Below are 23,107 nucleotides of genomic sequence, written 5' to 3' on the forward strand. Positions count from 1 at the left end.
AGCAAACGATCAATCGGGGGTATTTGTGATGTCACAGATTCCATGAGGGGGTGGAAAAATACTGAAGTGTGGCTCATTTGATTTAAGCGACAGCGCTCACATCGCAAGGGCCTCGTGAACTGGTTAAAGGACAAACTTGAATGTAAGAGATTACAGGATGACCCCAACATCAGCAACGGGACCACTCTCACCATCGAAGTGTGTTTGCTTTTGGAAATGTGTCTTCATTCCACCAGTTCTACAGGCAGAAACATGGGTGTGCCATGGGCTCCCCAGTTTCACCCATCGTAGCCATTTTGTACATGGAAGAAGTGGAAAAGAGGGCTTTGCTATCCTACCCTGGAACACCAAGCCATTGGTTCAGGTATGTGGATGACACCTGGGTGAAAATCAAATCTCATGACGTACCACATTTCACAGATCACATTAATTCGGTGGACTGACACATCAAATTCACCAGAGAGGATATGAAAAGTGGCAGGTTAGCCTTCTTACACTGTGTCTAGATGTCCCCCATCAGTAATGGGGGGACATCTGTCAGGGAGGCAGAAGAACAGCACATCAAGAAGGCCCTGAGTAAATGTGGTTATCCCAGCTGGACTTTTGTCAAAGCTGGAAAGGCACCTAAAGAAAGCTCCAGCCGATCCAGGAGAGAAGGACAACCACTGCCCAAGCGAAAGTTTGTGCAGTTGAGACGCATTTTTTCTAAACACCGGGTCTCTGTGGCTTTTAAACCCCAAAACACGCTGCGCCAAAAATTGGTCCACCCCAAGGTGGACTCTCTTGTGTCCCCCGACACAAACAGAGTAACATAGTGTACGCTGTTAAGTGCAGGAGGATTGCCAGGATTTATACATCAGGGAAACCAAACAACCTCTGGCTAAGAGGATGGCACAACACAGAAGAGCTACCTCGTCAGGCCAGTGGACACTCTTTCAGTGATGAGGATGTTCACATCCTGGACAGGGAGGAACGCTGGTTTGAGCGCGGAGTCAAGGAGGCCATTTATGTGAAAAGGGAAAGACCATCTCTGAATGGAGGAGGGGGCCTAAGGGTACATCTTTCGCTATCTTACAGTGCTGTGATTGCAGCCATTCCCCAACTCTGTGTGAATGGTACTCATGGCCATTGATCAATGGTTGTTGATCAATGGTCATGAGAATTCGCATAATTATGATTAAGGAACTGACCTCTCAGCCCATTGTTCCTTCAGTGGGCTGGTTTTAGTGATTATGCAAATGTGCTGTTTATAAGATTGAAACCTGCAGTCAGCTGAGACTGAAGACGTCACTTCACTTCACACTGAAAACGTCCAGATGAACAGAATCAACTTTTGGAGGTTTTAAGTGGAATTATCTGAAGAATTGCACAGTTTGTCTGTTCAACATGTTTGTGCTTCAGTTTTAGTGAGTGAAATTCCAGTTTTTTTATTAGTCTGTTAATTAAATGGTTAACGCCACCAGGCCCTCTGACCACCACCAGTAGGCAACGGGTGAAGTGTCTTGCCCAAGGACACAACGACCGAGACTGTCGGAGCCGGGGCTCGAACCAACAACCTTCCGATTACAAGACAAACGCCCAAATCTTGAGCCACGATCGCCCCTGTTAGCACTCACTAGCAGCTAACTGCGTGCGTATGATGCCCATGGACAGTAACTGAATGCAGCAATATATCCCTAGCGCTCCACCATCTAGGTTAAAAGGATTCGAATAGTGTCCTAAAAGTGCTGGCTGCTGCTTAGAGGGAAAATACAAACACAATTACCTGAAAGATGTCAAAACTTTCTGCAGAGGTGAGGACGGCCTGGTCCCCTGTTGCATTGTCCTTTACATTAGTCATTTGGCATTGTGGAAATAAAAACATTTCTTAGTGAAGCTTTAAACAGCACAATGATTGATAATAGTGATTTGAGTAGAAACATACTTCATGGTGCCCGAGCGAGCGGTTTACAGGGATAAATAAAAACCAACCCAGGTTAAAGTATAACTGTTGTGTACTTTATACCACAAGTAAAAGCACATGACACACGCTTTAGCTGAACATAACCCCTACAGCAGAGTCTGGTGGAGTTTATGCGAAGTTAATCCTTTCTGTAGTTTTGGACTTAACCCACAATAGTCTCTAAATCAGATCTGAAGTGACTGTTGTGGGGATACCGTGTACGAACAAAAACTGTTGGCACTGAGTTGGTTTTAAACAGTAATTACGAAACAAAGGATGAAAGGTATTGTGTGTTTATAACAGGTTTTTTCTGTCAGACACGTTTAGCAAAAGGCTCGTGAAAATGAGGGATCGCATGAAGAAGGATCAAAGAGCTGTTGGCGCCCCTCCTCCCTCGAAGGAAACAGAGGTCGAGGAATGCGAAGAGGCAAAGTTCACGTTCGTGAGACTGTTTGGTGGTAAACTCATAATCCGGGGTGGATTTGTTTTGTTTTTCACTCTCTTTTTGGGCAACTAACGCCTCCACCTTTTCTCCTTAAATTTGTGTAACAAGTTAACACCTGCTTAAACCCATCAGTTAAATGCAGTGCAATAAAAAAACATTCTTGGATGTCTGAGGGAGCAACACGGCATCCAGAAACTGGCTCGATGGCATTCCCCCGTCACGCTTGCAGCAAAAATCATCTGCCACAGACACCCAAAGCAGAGCCACCTGCTACGCCCTAAGAGAGTTTTTTTTAAATCATGGAAATGTTTTTTGTTTCCTGGATTTCAACTGACTATCATCGTCGCTGCTCACCTGCCAATCCATCTTACTGACAGGGTGTGGGAGTGCAGTGACAGTAAGTGTCCTGGCATACGAGTCTGGCATTGTTTAGTTAGACAGCGTGCTTTGTGTGTGTGCGTTTAATTATTAAAATCTACACAGCTCATGTCCAGTCACAGACGTCTCCTTCTCTTGCTCTTTCACTCTTTATATCTGATTTTTTGTTCTCTGCACATGAACCCATTTCCTGTCTTTTCTGACCACGCTGATAGATAACCACAACACCCACAACCATCAGCGAAGCCACATGAAAAAGTCAGAGATAAAGAATAAAAGTCTAGACAGAGACAATATCAGGTTGCAGCAGCACAAAGAAGCTCAGACGTGTGTAATAGTACCCACACGTCCTTTCTCTTAGCAAAACATTCTTGTTTTGGCAAGCAAATCCAGACAAATCAAGTATTTGCAAATCCACAAACAGGGCTCTTTGAAAACAAAAAAAGGCGTCCAGGTAAAGTGAAACGTTCATCTTCTTAAAAATTCATCTTTGTGAGAAATTTTTAATGTAGCAGACCTTAAAGCGATACGAGTAAGTGACAGAAAAGGGAAAAAATCCTGCTCTTCTGTAAAAGTCCCAAAAATGGAGCCCAAGAAATAAAACACAAGGTTGTTTAATTTCATGCACTTTTCTTACATCTCCTGCTCTGTCTCTGCAAACTTGCGATCCTTGAGACCTCAGAATTAGGGAGACATTCAAGAGGGGGGGAGGGGGGGGGGGTTAGGAATACATATACAAATTTTACAGTGTTTATTTATTTCAAATTATTTATTTAAAGTAAGTTAAATGTCACCCTTATTACTGTCCCCCCAGCCGGGTGTGTCCAAATTCAGAGGCTGCATCCACCTGAGGACCCGACCTTCGTGGTCTAAGTGGTTTCCTCTGAAAGCCGGGTAGGCCGGAAGTGGGCGACCGTGACGGTCTAGCCTTCAGAATTACGTCACGAGCTCTCTCGGTGGAGTGAAACTCTGCCATCTGCTCAATTTCATATACATAAGTCGAAATTTTCTAACGCAAAACCATCTTTTCGGTGCTTTTTAAATGAAGCCAAACAATATGTTAAAACCATACAACATTCTCAAAATCAAAAAGCTGTCAAAACCATAAACTTATGTTCCCTGTTCAATATCATGTGATTCTTTAATAGACTGTGTCTATTTTGTTTTTTTATATGAACCCCCTGACATTGTGTTTGCTATTTTGTATTTGTATATCTGTATTTTGTGTTTTGTCAATAAAATGTATTCAAAAAAAAAACAACAAAAAAAAACTGCCGTCTGCTCAACCGGACACTGGCGTAAATTAAGGAGGGCAATGAGATTCAGGATTCTCCCGGAAAAAATGGGAGAGTTGGCATGTATGCTATAATGTGCAGTAGTGATCTATTATCAATCTACTGTTGTTGTTTTGGTTGTAAAACACACGTCGATCGCTGACAAGCAAAATGGCCAAACTTAACTTATTAGCTTTATTTCTCTTTTAATGGAGGACAAAAGTGTATTTGTAGACTGTTCTGAAACAAACAAAGAACTTTTTAAACTTATCGTCTTTTTAGAGGCTGACATAGCTTTCTTGGTGTCAACCTTGTAAGCACAGACAGTATGATGGATGGATGTAGCCACTGTGATGTCATCGAATGGTTTCTAATTCCTGCTCTGAAGTCTTGAGATGAGCGTTATTGATGTAACTGCTGAACCACACACAAACTCAGAATAGTCCTTTCTGAAACTTAAACCAAAATATATAAAACTGACTCCATGTTTTATTCAGTATGACCTGTTGGCTGTATCTCAATTCAGGGTCTGCAGCCTTAAAGGTCGCATTTTAAGGCCGATTACGTCAGAGCGACGCGACGAAGGCTGTCCCAATTCGAAGGCTGCTCGAAATGCGGCCCTCAAATGCGTCCTTCATTTCCCTGAATTTTAAGGACGTGGCGGTGTAGACTTCGTGGCTCAACATATCCCAGAATGCATAGCGCGGCGGTGGGTGTGGATAATTTTGCCGAAAAAAAAAACAGTGGATGAGGGGTGCCCGAAGAGTAAACTTTAAGTAAGTACTGAATATTATGTCACTTATTTATGTGCAAATGTTTAATAACGAAGAACATTAAAACATTCCTGTTGGCCACATGTCGGCAAAGTTATGTGACATTAGTGACGTTTGTACTAACTTGGTTTTACAGCCTTTACTTTAAAATATACGCCGTTCAATAGCTGAGCTTAATCTTACAGAGAATGATCAAAGCTCATGTAGAAACAAACAAACAAATGAACACAAGATTTTCTCCTTCATTTCTGTCAAACAAAGCTGTATGAAACGTTTCCAGCTGTTAGTATCATAGTTGCTAGGCAACCTGGGCAGCGCGACGGAGGCGAGACCGTCCCATTTCACAAGCCTCGCACTTCCGGCCTTAGCGGTCTTTGAGTACGAGGCCCTTGAGGATCGTTAAGGCTGCAGACCCTGAATTGGGATACAGCCTATTTTTCAGGAAAGACTTAGAGAGGTCAAAGGCCAATTTTCCCATGGACTTGGGCAGGAAGTCTTTTGGCAATGGCAGCTACCGCCCCTGGTGGACATTATGCAGAATGCACGTTCAAAGTTAATTTTTCAGAGCCGAAAGCAACGTTCATCTTTTATACTATGCTTAGAATTTTGATGCCGAAGGCAGTGCTGAAAGCTGCAGTAACCTGGGTGGCTGCTGTGGCTTTAAAGGGAGTTGACCCAAAGATTCGCAGGTAAACAAGCCAAGTTTCAGTTATGAATTCATGTGACAAAAACAAAAAACAAAAAAACCTCTTGATTCTTTTGCTTTGATGTAGTTACTTACTAAGGTGGAAAGTTTTTTGTTTTTTTGTTTTTTTCTTGTTTGTTTGTTTGTTTGTTTTGTTTTTGCTTTGTTTGCTTTCTCTCACCCCAACCGGTCACAGCAGATGGCCGCCCCTCCCTGAGCCTGGTTCTGCCGGAGGTTTCTTCCTGTTAAAAGGGAGTTTTTCCTTCCCACTGTCGCCAAAGTGCTTGCTCATAGGGGGTCATATGATTGTTGGGCTTTTCTCTGTATCTATGAAGCGCCTTGAGGCGACATTTGTTGTGATTTGGTGCTATATAAATGAAATTGAATTGAATTGAATTTTATTATTTGCTTCGAGCCCTGTGTACAGGAGCTGCATGCTAAAAGATCTTTTGTTAAAAGGGTTGGCGTAATAAGCAAATGCTTCAGCCAATACCTTTTGATTAGCCTTGTCTCATGCTTTCTTGCTTTGTGGTAAATCTTTGTTCTGTCTTCACTGAGATATTTGAATGCTAATCAATAAAAACATATCACTTCACACAGGGTGGAAAAAAACACCTCAGTTTGATCTTTAGGGATCTGTTCGTGGCAGTGAAGCCTGAGTAATCTGATCAAAAACTCACAAAGCTCTGTCATTCTGCTTGTGAGTTCATGCGAGTTCAGCTGATTTTGATTTTGTCTTACAGACATTAGACACGCCCACCATCAACTTCTAACATGCACTTTTTGAATCCTCCGTTGAGCCTTGTTTTTAGTTTTATTTTCTTTTCTAGTTGTTACAGAGGCCCACCCAGTTGTTTATACTGGGTTTATCCTCTTAAACATCGAGAGGAGAGAGTGTTTGAACCACACCCCACCTTAAAAAAACATACCTCTCTTATCATAACACATTAGCTGTTTCCATGATATTATTGAAGTCTAAGATGATGCCGCAGAGTCTGTCCGCTGAAAGCAACAGAAAGCTACAAACTCCAGATGACATTAAGTAACTGCTTAAACAGTAGTTAAGAAAGCATATCTGCAGTCCTTGTAACCAAGGGAAGATAAAAAAACCACATAATAATATTTGGAAGAGAAAACCTTTGGCCCAGACAGCACAAACACATCCAACCAAGGCTGTCATTGAGCAAGTCTGCACAAAGAGTGAGAGAGCGTTCAGGGACGCGGGCTTCACATTCATTACAGTGAATGTAACTTCTCATTACTGGACCATTCACACAAACACACACACACACTCAGGTCCTGTCACTGTGTCTCCCTGAACATTCCCTCCGCAGCTTGTGTTGCTGCCTGTTTGAAAGCAGATCAGTAATCCTGGATCAGAGAGTACAAAGGGACCCCAGAGCGTTGGTGATGCAAGCACTGTGTCCAGTGTCCAGCGCTTACCCCACATGCTGCCTGGGAGGGGCCGAGGTGGGACAGGGAGGAACGTCCCTGCCGTGACTGACCCTGAAGACGAGCGAACGCTGATACCGGCAGGCCAACCGGCAGCCTGTCTGCTCTGTCTCGGGGACCTGCTGCCGATGACCTGGGACACAGTGGGAAGTGCTCTCCAGCTCGCTGTGGAGGAATGCAGCTAAGCTGTGAGGAGTGGTGGACTGTGTGACCGGGCAAACAGTGACTTACATATACTGTGCTTCATTCAGGGAAGGCCACGTTGCAGCAGGTGAGTATCACTAGGTAAACATTTACCTTGTAAACGCCTTTGGCAGCGTGTGGGTTTCACACTGCAGAGAAAGTTGTAAGCTGTTGTGAACACGCGACTGTCAGTCGTGAAAGGTTTGGCCATCACCGGCACCAGCAGCTGCGTCATTTGACTGTATGAAAATTTCACAGGCTCAGCAAATGCGTGCGACTGTAAACATTCGCTCTCTCTCAGATGTCCATGGACTCGCTGCAGGACTCCAGTCACACAATGTGGGGCCTGAATGCTCGCTTGAAGAGCTTCTTGGAGCAGGTGAACCGGCTGCAGGAAGCCAACCAGCGGCTAGAGGCTCAGATAGCCAGCTGGGGGGTCAGGAACACCTCGCGTTCCCAGGACTGGTCCAAACAGGAACAGACCGTCAAGGAGCTCCGTGCCCAGGTCAGATGGTATAAAGAGTTATGTAAATTTCACAGCTGTTTGACATAATTGTGGCGCTGCAGTATTATTTCTACTCAGGCTTTATAATAATCAGCTCAAGGCCATCTTGCAGCCACAGGACAGGGGTGGGGGTGTATAATCAAACAATGAGTGCAGTAAAAACACAGCCTATTGTCTAGTGTAGTGTAGTGTCGATGACAGCTGGATGCAGCATCCTGTGAACAGCCTCGAACACGTTTAGTTAAAGGATAGGATAGGTGGTTAATGGCACCCTGTTTTTAAGTACATCACAGTTTGTAAAATGAGCTGCCTTTTACTTCTGAAGTTCCTGTTAGGACGACATACAAGGACCGCAAATTTAATCTGTTGTTGATCATTTTGAATTAAATATGCGAAAGCTTGATGTAACTTTGTGGCAACAGTTCATTCACGGCTGATAAAATAATTTGACAACTACAAGTTAATTTATCACAAATATCAGGCCACAGGAATCAGATGAGTTACTAAAGGCCAGAGATGTGAAAAGTCTAGTCGACTAGACAGCGCTGCTCGTCGATTAATCGTGTCATGGCATGTGACACGAAGTCACTGGAGAACAGGCATGTCCAAAGAAGGAAGGCTGCTGCTGTTGCACTGCTATATTCAAAGTTAGCTGTCGCTGTGTGTGTGCGCTCGTTTCACTGACACGTAAAACATGATTTGGTTATTATAGGATTTAGTTAACAGTTTCAAGTAGCTCATAAACACACAGCAAGATTTTTACTTTTTATTTCATCTGCCAAACTCAGTCCAATGTTATAATATAGTTATAATATAATATAGTCAATTCGCTTCCAGGAGCAACTCAAGACAGCATTTTAGGGTTAGTAGCTCACAAGTCAAGGTTAGCTAGTGTTGCTTAATGCTATTGACGTTTGCATGGAATAAAAACTTGAAAAAGCGTTACGCTAACTTCAAAATAGAGAAAGTTGTGCATCAGGGCTGCAGCCGACATGTTTTTGGGGGGCGGGGGTTCGATCTCCTCTCAGTTTCAGTGCTCCTCAGCAAGCAGCTGAGCTGATGATATGATTACAATACCAATCATCAACCTGAGGCCTAGGGTGTCCTGGTACCCTGTGCACTTATGGGCACCCTTATGTGCGAGCATGGTGTTCCTCCCAGTCACATACCTCCAGGTCACAATGTCATTGCCCTCGTGAGCACCTCTGCCCTGAGTAGGGCAGACGGGGCATCTTCCAGGACTCCACTCAGGGACCCTACTGGGTACATTGAGATGCTGTTCAGCTTATAAGCACTGCAAATTACAGGCACTGAACCGAGGGGATAAAAATACACCCACCCCTGCCTGCCACCTCTCAGTGTCGGTCCAACCGCTCTCCAGCTAACAGGTTCCAAGTTGTGCACTGAGGTGAGTCTAACTATACTTAGCCATACGCAGTATCCCTCTGCCTCTAGAACTACCTCACACTCCTTCCCCACCAGACAGGTGATGTTCCACCTACCCAAAGCCAGTTTCAGTCCTCAACAAGAGCCCAATCCACATTGACTGGACCCCTATGGCCCCTCCTGAATGTGATTTTGCTTTATTATGTAATAAAACAAATCATTGCAATTGTCCAATACTAAAATCCAATCCAATCCGGACTCAGTAGTCATTTTCACAAAACCTTCATTCATCTTCAGTTAAGCATGCATCTTCTAGAAGGGGAGACGTGCAAGGCCGGTGTCCCTCTGCAAATCTTCCACTCCTTTGTTTGTTACAGTCAGCTTTATAGAAGTGACCCCATCATAAAACCCCCATGGTGTGCTGCAAACTCTGCGTCTGTGTGTGTACGCACGAGCACGTGAGTGAGTGTGTGTGCGTGTACCTGTGTGTAAGTGTGAGTGCACGTGAGTGAGTGTGCATGTAGGTGTGGGTGCGTCATAACAGTCAAAGCACTGTGTGTGTGTCTCTGTGTACGTGACTTCCTGCCGGTCATAAAAGTAATCTCCTCACCCAACTACACCAAATTCCTTTAGACAACATAGAAAACAGAGTTAACATATTACAAACACTGAGACCCCCACTCTGCATCCACTGGGCCATTGGCCTCTTATTGTCTTACATTCACAGATAAGCATGTGGAGAGTCTCCTGCAAACCTGCTTCTAAGTTATAACAATTATGAGTTTTTATTAAAGGTACAAGCATCAGCATCAGCAACCCCAACTGTAGCTTCCTGTCTCCTTTCATGACAGGCTGACAGTGTCCATAAATTCCTTTCCCTGTACACAATCACACACACTCTCAGCCTACAGCTAAACCAAACTAAAACACAAACAAATCCTTCCCTATTCCTCTGATCTATTGCTGGACCCTCTCATCTAAGCCAATTTAACACATGATATTCTAATAATTATTTTCTTGTACTCACATAATACATAACATTTTTTTAAGCTAATAATCATTTCAGGTAGGTAAAATGCTTTTAGACTTATTATTATTATTATTATTATTATTATTATTATTATTATTATTATTATTATTATTATTATTTAAAAACTAAAAGGCATGGGATTTTGACATGTAGGATAGGGTGAACAAGTGGGTCTTCAACTTAGCTTTAAAAAGCTCCACAGAGCATGCCTGCCTGATATCTTGAGGAAGGTTGTTCCACAAAAATGGGGCACTAAAAGAAAAAGCACGCTCTCCAACAGTCTTTTTTCTGGCTCTAGGAACTTTTAAAAGGCCAGAGTCTTGAGATCGGAGAGCACGGGATGGAACACAGGGTGCAAAAGGTCAGAGAGGTATGAAGGTGCATTTGAAGCCTTGTAGGTGAGCAGCAGGACCTTGAAATCTGCTTGAACCTGTCAAGGTAGCTAATGAAGAGATGTCAGTACTGGGGTAATGTGCTCAGATTTCCCAGTTTTTGTTAAAATGCAAGCAGCTGCATTTTGAACCATCTGTAAACCTCTAAAACTTTTCTTTGGTAGCCCAGAAAGAAGAGCATTACAATAATAAATACGTGAAGACACAAATGCATGGACAAGAACCTCTGCAGTGTCGCTTGACAAAACTTGTCCGATTCTGTTTCTTAAATGATGAAAGGCGGTCTGTGTTGTCTCTCTTACATGAGACCTGAAAGAGAGCACCATGTCGAACCACACGCCCAAGTTTTTAACCTTTAACATTAGTTATCATTGTAACAGCCTTGGTATCAACGAGACTAATCGAAGATTTTTTGTGTACTGTGAGAGGGCTCGCCGCAGATATAGAAAGATATGTCTTGTGCCCGTATCATTGCGCTGCCACAGAGACCCACGATTGATGGCTGCCACGGAAAGAATGCGGAAGCGCTGAGTCAACGACTAACAGCAGCGATCTCCCGTGACTCAACTGATGGTTTTGAGCTGCTCCCTGGATTTACTGTCACTTTCTTTACACCGTGCATAAGTAGGTGTCACTGACAGACACTAATTAGTAGTTCACGTTCCCATGACTACCACAGACAAATTCAGCCAACTTCATTGTCTGTGGATCCAGGGAGTGCTTCCAAATAAATGTTAGGGATTAGTTCTCTATTTGTCTTCTTAAGAAGTGCTCAGTTTAGTTACATCACAGGAGACGGGGCAGACATTACTCCATGATGTTGTCAGTCTCCTGACTCACATCCTCACCGGGAGTCAGAAGCTGGGATTGTAATGCTCTATCCGTATAATGAGTGAAGCTTGTAATGGTGCTTATGGTAAAAAATGGTGGAATAGTCGATGTTATCTTTGGCTTTCTTTCAGCAAGGGTGTGTCTTCTTTCAAAAGTTTTGTACTCATAAGAAAACAAAGGGGAATGAGGGCGTGTTAAGATTTTTATTTGTGTTTGATATAATACAAGGATCCAATGTTTTATACTTTGCTGTATTAAAATAATATTAGAAATAAATGAACTCTCCCACGAACAGTATGTAAACAGGATGTGCAAACTGGAACACTGATTGGCTTTCTGAGTGCAGAGGTGACATGAGGAGAAATAACACTCAAAGGATCGATTTTAGCTTTACCTGTCAATTAAATATATCAGGTTTATATTCAACAAGCTATATTTTGAGGTATTAGTGTAATTTATGTTAAAAAATAAATAAAAAGAGGAAGGGCGTGAGCTGAATCGAGTCAATCGCATCATCTTTGATGTACAAATGCTTTGTTTTCTTCTGAATAGGCCCAATTCATAACAGTATCTCTTCAGAGTCTGTCTGCGTCTGATAATATGGGGATTTTGGCATGCAAAGTAGGATGGATTACAAGCATGAGGCGTCTATAGCATGGGTTGGGAATTTTTATAGCTCCTTTTTAATCTCACTACCACTCAAAGTGCTTTAGACTACAAGCCACATTTACATTTTCACACAAAGTCATATTGCACTTTATTTTATGCATTTAGCTTCTTTGTGTACGACCAATTTAGAATCACCTCTTAACCTAACATGCATGTTTTTGGACTGTTTAGCAAGCCTGAGTACTTGTAAGCCCACACAGGGTTTAGGAGAATACCGTATTTTTCGGACCATCATGCAGGCCGGATTATAAGGCGCATTAAGCGAAACAAAACAGTCAGATGAGTCAAATTTTACTCAACTCATTCTGCTTCCTCCACTTCCATACGGAGCCCCACAAGGGATATGGGAGAGAAAAAATTAAGATGAACTTTTGCGAGATCTCGCAAAACAAACTCGGGATCTCGCAAAAGTTGAATTCCAACATTGCGGCAGCTACTTAGTTGTAATATTACTCTTTCTGGATCACAAAATAAACTTTTAAGATATTTTGAGGCGTGAATGTAGTTGTGTAAACGTCAAATATCTGCTCGGTTTACAAGACATTACATCTTTGCAAAAGTGCTCCAACGTTTTCGGAGATGTCTGACACCCACCATCTCTAAGCTAATGGGAGGTCTAACACGAGATCTCGCAAAAGTTCATCGTAATTTTTTTTTCTCCCATGTCCCTTGTGGGGCTCCGTACTTCCATACCATTGATTCATTAATGTTGAATTCTCTCGCAGCTGCTCTATTCCCATGTTGTTGCAGTATATTAATGACTAACCTCTTATTGTGGATGGATTATCTCAGTTGTTCTCCTGCCTGAAGTTTGGTCCATTTACAGCATCCACCATGCAACTGCATTCGTTCGTAACCAACGGGAACCCTCACGTTAACTTTTACAGAGTGGAAAAAGGTTAGCGTTTGTCCTCCAGTTTGTTATGCTAACATAGCTGTGTAGCTAGCGATCACGTAGCACATCATTATATACCAGCTAGCCCAACTTCAGCAACCCTAAAAAAGTCACTGCTGTTTATTTGTTTATTTATAAGGAACCCCATTAGCTTCCACAACAGTGGTTGTAGTAAGCTGTTTAGTTTTCTGTCTTCATTTATGTTGGAAGTGATAACAGCTGTAGGTGGAAACTAGCGAGCTAACTTCCTGCTAACTTCTGACTCCATTAAATTTAATAAATTCTGTTTTCATGGATGCCTGGATATTAAACTTAATTGTTACATCCGGTAAAGCAGTAACGGTGATCATTTTATTAAAGATGAAAGAATTTAGACAGTTTTTAACTCTCAGTGATGCCGCAGTGTTCGTTTGACGTTGGGACAGAATAGACAGAGTTTAGGACCCAGATTACTCCGCGAGGCTCCTGACTACGGTAGCCGTGAGGCTCGGACAATCTATCAAGCAGTGCGGCTTCATAGGCCACAAAAGTCCTACTAAAACATTTTTGACAGATTTTGAGCGCCGTGTACCAAATAAAAGGTCAGTAAGCACAACCAGAATTCATACATCAGGTGCACTGGATTATAATGCGCACTGTCGATTTTTGAGAAAATTAAAGGATTTTAAGTGCGCCTTATAATTCAGAAAATACAGTAACCAGACTCCACACAAAAGAGTCCAGAGATCACGAGATTCAAACCCAGAACCTTCTTGCTAAAAGTCAGCGGTGCTAACCACTGCAGCGACTTGCTCTCCCACTTTTTCCAAGTTTTGTGACTTTGATCTCATGATTTGTTTCTTAGCGAGCTGTAGCTTTGATCATGCCATCAGAACATGGAAACTGTATGTATAGAATCACTGGTTAGATTTTGCCTTGACCTCCAAATCTAATCACATCTTATTTGCTTTTTTGTTTTTTGCTTTGTCAGGTCGGTAAACTACTGATGGAGAACGCTCAGCTGGCTTTAGAGTCTGACAGCATGAAGTCCAGAGCGGCTGCCATCCAGGCCAGGTCAGCTGTATTTGGCTTTAGTTTTCCTGGAAGCTCCAGTGCTCCTCTTCCTCAATCAATACAATTTTCTGATTATTAATTAGCATTAGGTATGATTTCATATTGCATAAACCTATTGCATCTATTTTATGTCCAAAGTAATCAGCCACAGTGGGCAAAAGACATGTTTTTGTTTGTGTGCAACTGGTAGTTTTTGCCAGATGACAGGTGCAAATATGGGATAATCATCACCAGCCAATAAAGATGTTTCAGTGTTTGAGGCAAAGCTGTTGAGTTCAGAATAAAAGACTTCCTGTTTTCATCCTGCTGCAATGCTTTTCCAGCTCCCCTTTTATCGCACTCAGGCCAGTTCCCGCTCCTGTGAGCCAACCTGCATACAAATCCAGGCCTGACTTTGTGCCGCGTCGGCACTTTCACTTATGTATTGATGCAGAGTGACACAGACCCCCCCCCCCCCACACACACACACACACACCACCACCACAATCAGCACCACCTCTACCTCCCTCACACACCTCCCGCCTGCTGTCGGATGTTAACCCCTAAAGGACAGCGGCTGAAATACCTGCGTCTCTTCCTTTTATGCCTCCACCTGACGAGTTTCCTGATCATCTGTCTGTTTATGATGCACTAGGATGACTCCAAGGTCTTTTTATGTCCTTTTCTCTTTTAGTATCATTTCTGCAGCGCAATGACTCACAGTCATGTGGTGAAATAAAAACTTTCAGCTGATACCAGAGACTCCAGCCCCTGGTTAGACACTCACTAGCTATTCTTAGAATTGCTGTTTGCATTAGTCAATACTTGACCTTCGAGTGACTGGGTGGGGTTAGCCGTATGTTTGTATGTGCGCTGATATTTTTAATAATGAAAATGTTTCCTACAGTGAATTTTTCTCCTGCTCTTTGTAGTTTATTCCAGGAACTGGATCTTTGATGTGGCTAGGGTAATGGAAAGTTTTGTGGTCTGATTTTATTTGTAATTTTCCACTTTCAACCTCTACATTGTGATGTTGTGCAGTGAACCATTGCTATAAGACTTAAAGAAAGATTCAGAGATATCCTGAAGTATGTGGTTTGATAACAGAGCAGACAGGCAAACTTAATGCTTTCTCTGTTTTCTTTGTATTATTGCAGGGTCTTTACCTTGAAATATAAAACACCTTGAGGCAACTGTTGTTGTGATTTAGCGCTATATGAATAAAAGTAAATTGATTTGAGTTGAAAGCTGTAATTAGGATGTGACTCGGTCTTTAAAGCTTGAAGGAAGCAACTGCACTTCTTTAAGTTTGTCATGGCACTGAGTCTGTGACCCAGTGTTTTGTGTTTGATTAAGTTATATTCCTTGATTATTTGTTATTCATGGCTGGGTTTCTGTTTATACTGTATTTGTTGTTCTATCTCCTAGTTTCGGTCACTGTGTCTTCCCTGTGTTCCACGGTGCATCGTGTCAGTCATGTCTTAGTGTCTAGTCCAGGGGTGGGCAATCTCAGTCCACGAGGGCCGGTGTCCCTGCAGGTTTTAGATGTGTCCTCAAACCAACACAGCTGATTTAAATGGCTAAATTAGCTCCTCAACATGTCCTGTTGGCTGTATTCCAATTCAGGGTCTGCAGCCTTAAAGGCCGCATTTTAAGGCCGATTACGTCACAGCGACGCGACGAAGGCTGTCCCAATTCAAAGGCTGCTCGAAATGCGGCCCTCAAATGCGTCCTTCATTTCCCTGAATTTTAAGGACGTGGCGGTGTAGACTTCGTGGCCCAACATATCCCAGAATGCATAGCGCGGCGGTGGGTGTGGATAATTTTGCCGAAAAAAAACGGCGGATGAGGTGCGCCCGAAGAGTAAACTTTAAGTAAGTACTGAATATTATGTCACTTATTTATGTGCAAATGTTTAATAATGAAGAACATGAAAACATTCCTGTTGGCCACATGTCGGCAAAGTTATGTGACATTAGTGACGTTTGTACTAACTTGGTTTTAAAGCCTTTACTTTAAAATATTCGCCGTTCAATAGCTGAGCTTAATCTTACAGAGAATGATCAAAGCTCATGTAGAAACAAACAAACAAATGAACAAACAAAAGATTTTCTCCTTCATTTCTGTCACACAAAGCTGTATGAAACGTTTCCAGCTGTTAGTATCATGGTTGCTAGGCAACCTGGGCAGCGCGACGGAGGCTAGACCGTCCCATTTCACAAGCCTACAAGCCTCACACTTCCGGCCTTAGCGGTCTTTGAGTACGCGGCCCTTGAGGACCGTTAAGGCTGCAGACCCTGAATTGGGATACAGCCGAAGTTCTCCAGAGGCCTGGTAACGAACTAATCATGTGATTCAGGTGTGTTGACCCAAGGTGAGATCTAAAACCTGCAGGACACCGGCCCTCGTGGACTGAGATTGCCCACCCCTGGTCTAGTCCGTGTCTCTGAGTCTGCGTCTTTGCAAATGTCTCATGCTTCCTGTTTTACTTTGATAGTCCCTGTCTTATGTTAGTGTATTCTGCTTTGCTTCCTTTGTCTCATTATGTCTGATTTGTCCCAGCTGTGTTCCCACCTGTTCACCATCCTCTCATTGTCCTGCCTGTGTATTTAAGCCCTGTGTCTTCCTGTCTGTGCGTTGGTGGTTTGTCTGTTTCACCTGTTGCATTTCTCTGTGTTCCAGGCGCCATGTTCCATTTGTTCCAGTTTCTAGTCCCAGGCTTTTGTTCCTTTGTATCACTTTAGTTTCACCCAGTTTAGGTTTTGTTTCAGTTTAGTTGCTGCCATGTTCAGCTTTTGTTTGTGTTTCGTTTTCCCCGCTGTAATTAAAGCTCACTCACAATACGTCATTTGTCAGTGCCTGCACTTGGGTTCTTTCTCAGTTCAGTTCAATTCAATTTTATTTATACAGAACCAAATCACAACAACAGTCGCCTCAAGGCGCTTGATATTGTAAGGTAGCCCCTACAATAATACATAGAGAAAAATCCAACAATCATATGACCCCCTATAAGAAAGCACTTTGGCGACAGTGGGAAGGAAAAACTCCCTTTTAACAGGAAGAAACCTCCAGCAGAACCAGGCTCAGGGAGGGGCGGGGCCATCTGCTGCAACCGTTTTGGGAAAGAGAAGGAAGACAGGATAAAGACATGCTGTGGAAGAGAGATTAGTATAAATATTAATCTCTTTTTTTCTCTCAGCACTCCACACGTCTGCCGCCGCAGCCTTGACAAAGTTCTTTGAATCCAAGGGGATTCAATAAAATTAAAGATTAGCCCTTCTGTGGAACTAGCTCCCTGTTGATTTTCATCTTTTGTCCAGTTTTCTTTCCGTCGAACCAAATGAATTGTGGCAGATGGTTTTAACAGGTTTCTTTCTTTTAAAGGGGAGTTTTTCCTTCCCACTGTCGCCAAGTATGTCACCACAGGAGGTCGTCTGATTGTTTGGGTCTTTTATTGGGTCCTTACCTTACAAACGCACCTTGTGGCGATAGATTTCATTTCATGCTATAAAATTAAAGTTGAATTAAACTGACTTGAATTTACTTTTGTGTGTAAGTGTGAGGTGGGAGCAGTTAACTGGTTCCTGCCTGAGGATCTCGGGCCATGTGCTGGTTGGCACAGGGTTCCAGTGTATTCTGGAACAAGGCCACAAAGAGCTTTAAGAGTAAGAAGCAAAATCTTGGAAACAATTCTAAAACGAATGAACAGCCAGTGTAGAGTCAGTAAAATCTGTGTAATATTTTAGACACTTCCATTAGTTCCTGAAAAAAGTCTTACTGCTGCATTTTGAGTGATTTGAAGTCTATTGATCGATTTTTGATTAATAGCTTGTAGAAGAGCTTTACAATAATCTGTCCAAGAGGAAAAACTGAGTGTGGATTATACCGACCCTCAGGTGGCAGTACCAGGGATCAGGTGACCTTATTTACATGTTTCTCAAAAATGCTTGTCGTGTTGTCATCGTCGCCCTCTTCTTCCTCCTGCCTGGTCTCTTTAGGGATCATCTGTCTCTGTCTCACCCTGTCACATCAACCTTCTCTGCGATCTTCCTCCATGTTGTCTGGACCAATGATAAGAATTTCTGGGGTGTTTTTCTTAGTTTACTTTCAAATTGCCCTACCAGTCATTTCAGTTGCTAAATTAGCTCGGTCTCGAGCCAGAGCGTTAATAAAACATGACTTTGTCCATACAGCTGCTGCAAAATTCAAACCCAGATCCTTCCTCTTGTGAGGGAGCATTGTTGATCACTGCGCCACTTTGGACCCTGGCATGTCACAAACAGTGCATATGAGCATTTCACACACAAATCCAGGATTAATCAAGTTGTTTTCATCAGATTTACAAGTTGAAATAAAAATGACACATTTTTAACCCGTTTACACTTCTCTGAAACAGTTAACTGGAAAAGCAAAGGTTGAATCTTACAACACAGATACAATACAAAGATCAAACACCAATTTAAATGCTTGCCACAGTGTGAGCTGTGACCCTGTGGTGAGCCCTGAAGGTACTCCAGGTAGGCCGCAAGCAGTGATTTTTAATAAAACACAAAAAGCTTTTGACTTTTTGTCATCTATAAAGTACCTTTCAAATGTTTTAAATTAGAAGATATAAAAATCAGGACTAATCAAACAAAAACCTGGAATTTAACTTGACTTATTATTCATTAATTTTAATTCATGTGGCGTCGTTCATCTTATTCTGCTGCGTTTATCAGCTTATTCCATTTTATTAAACATTGGCTGCACATGATCTGCTAAACTTCCAGTTTGAACTGAACCAGATTAAAGCAGATGCTACCCTGGACTGGTTTTGCACCAGTTAGATGTTAGCTGGTCCTCTAATCAATCATAAATTGCTCAGCAGGCATTTTTAGTTCAAGGTTGAAATTAGGATGAATTCATATTTTTGTAATGGCCTCAAAAATGCAAGTTTTCCTCCAGAAAACAATGTGAATGGATGCCGGGTGGTTGGTGTGTTCATGCATTTTACTGTTTAAATAATAAAACTAGGTTGACGTGTGTCGATATCCCCTCGCAGGTGCGAGACAGAAGAGAGGAACACCAGGCGTCTGGAGGAAGAGGTGGCGCTGCTCAGGGAGACCAAGAGGACGGCAGATCACAGCAGCATGATCCTGCACGCAGAGGTTCACCGCTCCATGACAGAGCTGCAGGAGATGCACCGGGAATTTGAGGTCATTAAATGTTCTTCTGTCTTGCCTTCTCATTTGTCTTTTTAACTTTGGTCTCTTTTCTGTCCTCCCGTGCTTTTCCATCTGCATCCAAAGTAGAAACTAGCTCACCCCTATAACTTCAGCGAGAACATTCAGGCTGCAAAACTCCGTAATTCTGAGACAGAGTAGAGGAAGAAGAAGAGAAGAGGCGGGAAATTACAGTACCTGCATGTTTGGAGGAATGAGTTGACGTTTTCTTGTTGGTGCTGGATTCAAACTGTCATCTTGTAGGGGCTGGAAAAGAGCAGAAACCAGCCCCTACAAGTCTATAACCAGTTTTCACACATTTCCACTGCAAAAACATTGTGGTGCCAAAAAGCTGCCATCGGCATGGAACAAACTTAAGGCCTTTGAAGCTTTTATTGTCAGTATCTGTGGAAAAGAGGTACATGATGAGGCACATTTTCAAGGGACTGTCTATTAACTGCATCTCGATCTCTCACATTAAAAACAGGATGAAAAACTATTTCCACACAGTCTTTGTTTGTCCCTTCACTCTGACCTGAGATGTGCTCCTCTCGTGAACGCTACATGACCCTTGAGTGGTTATGATATATAGAATATGTAATAGTCCTGTTTAGATCTGTAATTATAGGAATACTTGTTATAATAACACGTAAATTATAAGTGATCTGTTCCAACCTCGACATAATAGTCCTGTAATGACTGGGTGTGCACGAGCGCTTTTTTTCCCTTGTGTGAGAAACACTTCACCGTGACCTCGTCCGTCCCTCCTCCATCTTTTCTTTCCTCCCTTCTTATCTTCATTTTCTCATTCCTGCTGACTAATACTCCCCTCCCTCACTTTCAGGATCCTGTCGTGCACACACTTGTGCATAAATGTGGTATTGATCCCTGCTTCCTCTTTCTCTACTTGTCTCTCCACATGTGTTCCCACTTTTTTCTCCTTTGCATTTTACTCACCTTTTTCATTCACAATTTATTTTAATCCAACTCTCATCTCTCTTTTTGTCTCTCCTGTATTTTTTACCATCCTTCACCCTCCCCTCTCTCTCTCTGCTCCCTTTCTCTCTCCCTCCCCCTGGTTGGCTGTTTTGCAGGCAGCCCGGGCTCTGCAGCTGCAGCGGGCCAGCTCCTGTGATGCTCTGTTAGCGACGGCCACGGCAGCAGCAGCAGCAGCAGGAGGGGAGGAGGAGGATGGCACAGGGATGGAGCTCACCCAGCTCCTCGACCGAATCAGAGCGCAGTGCGAACAGAGCAGACTCCCCAGCCCGGGGGAGAGACACCTCGGCCTGGGCGCCATCTCAAATCCAGCCCCCGGCTTGGTCGGGCCTCCTCATGCTGGAGCTGGAGCAGCAGCAGCATCCAGAACACACAGAGGAGCCCTCAGCGAGGTACGCATCCACTCTTACACAATCTTCACTTGTCTTTTCTGAGGACAACGGTCCTGATCTGTGCCGGTCCGACACGCCCTCAGGACCAACTCCAGGCTGTCCCACAGGCAGGGTGATGCATGTGCCCCGCTGGTGTTTGCTGACTGGGGTAAAAAGCTTGAAACCTCTCCTTCCTTGCTATATGACCTGTTTGTGTGCAGATTTGTGTGTTTGTCTCCTTTCTCTCTTCATCTAAACACAGTAGTGGTGGTCTGTGTGAATGATCCCTCACCTTCATTAAATATTTACAACCCAAAATACAACCTAAGCATCCTCATCCTGTGTCTAGTAATAGCAGCTTTGTTTTGTTTTGACGTTTCCACTCTTATTTTAGCTCAGCTGGCCTCTTTTCTGGGAAAAACACAGTCCGGAAGCTGTTTATTATTCCACGGCACCATGACTTTGGTCTGACAGCAACAATAAAGTGCCTTCGCCAAAGGCTGAGAGCGACCACGGCACTAAATCAGGGCAGGTTTTATTAAATTCTGCTGTTTACATCAGACCCACTAACAGCAGCACAATGCAGCAGTCAAGAGCTGACAACACGGCAATAAAAAAATCAAGATTTTAGATTCAAAGACTGCGTTTCGCTTGTTTCAGAGTTCTTCTTTTCCTCTAATCTGTAGGAATTAAGGCAAAGACCGTTTGCATAGCTAAAATGAATTGTTTTGTGGGGGTCGTGAGCAGTTAATATACTTTAACTGATTCATCAATACATGGACAACTGCTTCTTGTTGTCCTGTGATGTGTGGATGTGGACTCCAGAAGTCAGACTAACACACGGGCAGGTGGAAAACTCAAAGAATACCTTTTAATGAGCATGTGTAGACAGTTCAAGGAAAACAAAGTCCGAAAGGTAACTAAATCCAGAAGGAGGAAAAAACAAACCAACCAGGAAACAGGACAGGAAGGAATAACAAATGCACCGACAAAGGACTGACTGGGCTTATACACACACTGAGGGATAATGGGAATTGGACACAGCTGTAGGAAGCACAACAAATGGGGAAGATGAGACGAGGGGAAGTAAAGTGAATGCAAGGCGCAAGGACAGATGACTTATCAAAATAAAAAAGGAAGTGAAATAAAACTGAATGGGGAAACAGACACGAATGAACACAATACAATTACACAAAAGTGTGAAACTAAACTCTAAACGACCAAAAACTGAGAATGGATAAAGAAATATAAAAATATATAAAGAACAGGACAACCAAAGATTATAACCAGGAACTAAGGAAGACTAAGAATTCGTTACCCAGGACCACGACTCCCATCTGCACAGCATTAGGAGCCTCTGTCTGTATTTTACCTGCTAATTAAACTAAGCAAGCAAAAATATTAGAAATTATGATAGATTATTTGCCAAATATGTATTTGGCAAATAATCTATCCTAATTTCTGCAGCTCTGCCGAATAATTATCTGTTTTAAATCTTAAGTGAACTGCCTGGTTCTGGAGATTTCAGCTGAGTAGACATCAGCATTTGCTTCCGCACACTGGACAATCACTTTATGGTGTTCAAAGTGCCAAAAAGCGCAGCAGTAATAGGTTATTTCAGAGACAGTAGTCTGGTTGCTGAAACAAAGTATAAAGAGCTCCACAAGACAGAAAGATAATATAATAATATGTCGGTTTAATTTTAGGAGGAGCTGTCTGGATACCGTGTAAGATTATACAGAGCAGCCTGTACGGGAACATTTACAGTGTTTACCTTATGAAACGTCAAAGTCTGAGTGCAAAATAGACTAAAGAATCCAAACCTCCATCCATGCATGACTTCTGTCATCACGTTCAATGGCAGTAAAGCTCTTTAAGCTTAAAGGCGCCAATTGGAGTCGTCTCTGAACAAACAAAAGTTTATATTTAGATTTTTTTTAAAAGCCTGGATTGGAATCGCAGCAGATGCAATTTAAGCTTTGTATAACTGTAATAATGTAATTCTGCAGTTTTCTTGCTACTGGAAATGAAGATGAAGACTTTCCATAGTGCTGTATAAGTGAGGAAAATGTGCACGGATGTTTCACGGTATGCAAGCGTGAGTCTGACCAGGCAACGAAGAGTATGATGCACAAATTAAAAACAAAACAGGATGAAAAGAAAAGCAAAAAAACAGAAATAAGAACAAAAAACTGTAGAATTTAAAAAAAAATGTACCGCATACGAAAGCAGATCAAATGCAAATATTTACCCAAGCACATGTCAACAGTATATAAAGCGCACGCATGAATGAGCTGTTCCAGAACAATAATATTAACCCAGTAATATAATACACATAATAATTTAACTCCAAGAACAGATTTCAGCGTCAACATGCTCCACATATAACGGCCTCATGAATAACTCACTGATATCTTCTTATGTAATATAACCAGTGTTGGGGAGTAACGGAATACATGTACCGCCGTTACGTATTTAAAATACAAAATATGAGTAACTGTATTCCGTTTAAAAAGGTGGTATTTAGAATACAGTTACTTTGTTGAAATAAATGGATTACACGGCGGTACTTCCCTGTTTCATATTGTCGCGGGTCAGGACTGTTTGGGTTTTGTTTGACAGCTACGTTCTGTTGTTCCAGGCGGCAGCGTTACGGTTGCCATGGTT

At 42.6% G+C, this 23,107-nt stretch overlaps 1 protein-coding gene across 3 annotated transcripts in view; it reads left to right on the forward strand.

Moving 5' to 3' along the window:
- The first annotated feature begins 1,842 nt into the window (after positions 1-1,842).
- Positions 1,843-23,107, forward strand: part of krt222 (keratin 222) — a 45,612-nt gene continuing 24,347 nt past the window's right edge. The window contains exons 1-6 of one of the 3 annotated variants that reach the window (XM_085162047.1): positions 1,843-2,784; positions 6,832-7,220; positions 7,434-7,637; positions 13,811-13,893; positions 18,914-19,067; positions 20,168-20,461. In XM_085162047.1, coding sequence (XP_085018173.1) covers positions 7,434-7,637; positions 13,811-13,893; positions 18,914-19,067; positions 20,168-20,461 — 735 coding nt within the window. In that variant the 5' untranslated portion in view covers positions 1,843-2,784; positions 6,832-7,220. Of the gene's footprint in view, positions 2,785-5,567; positions 7,221-7,390; positions 7,638-10,186; positions 12,844-13,810; positions 13,894-18,913; positions 19,068-20,167; positions 20,462-23,107 lie in introns of those variants that run through there. The other 2 variants (XM_085162048.1, XM_085162049.1) reach the window with 2 other exon arrangements.

This window comes from Neolamprologus multifasciatus, chromosome 6, assembly GCF_963576455.1.
Source record: "Neolamprologus multifasciatus chromosome 6, fNeoMul1.2, whole genome shotgun sequence".
NCBI lineage: Eukaryota > Metazoa > Chordata > Actinopteri > Cichliformes > Cichlidae > Neolamprologus > Neolamprologus multifasciatus.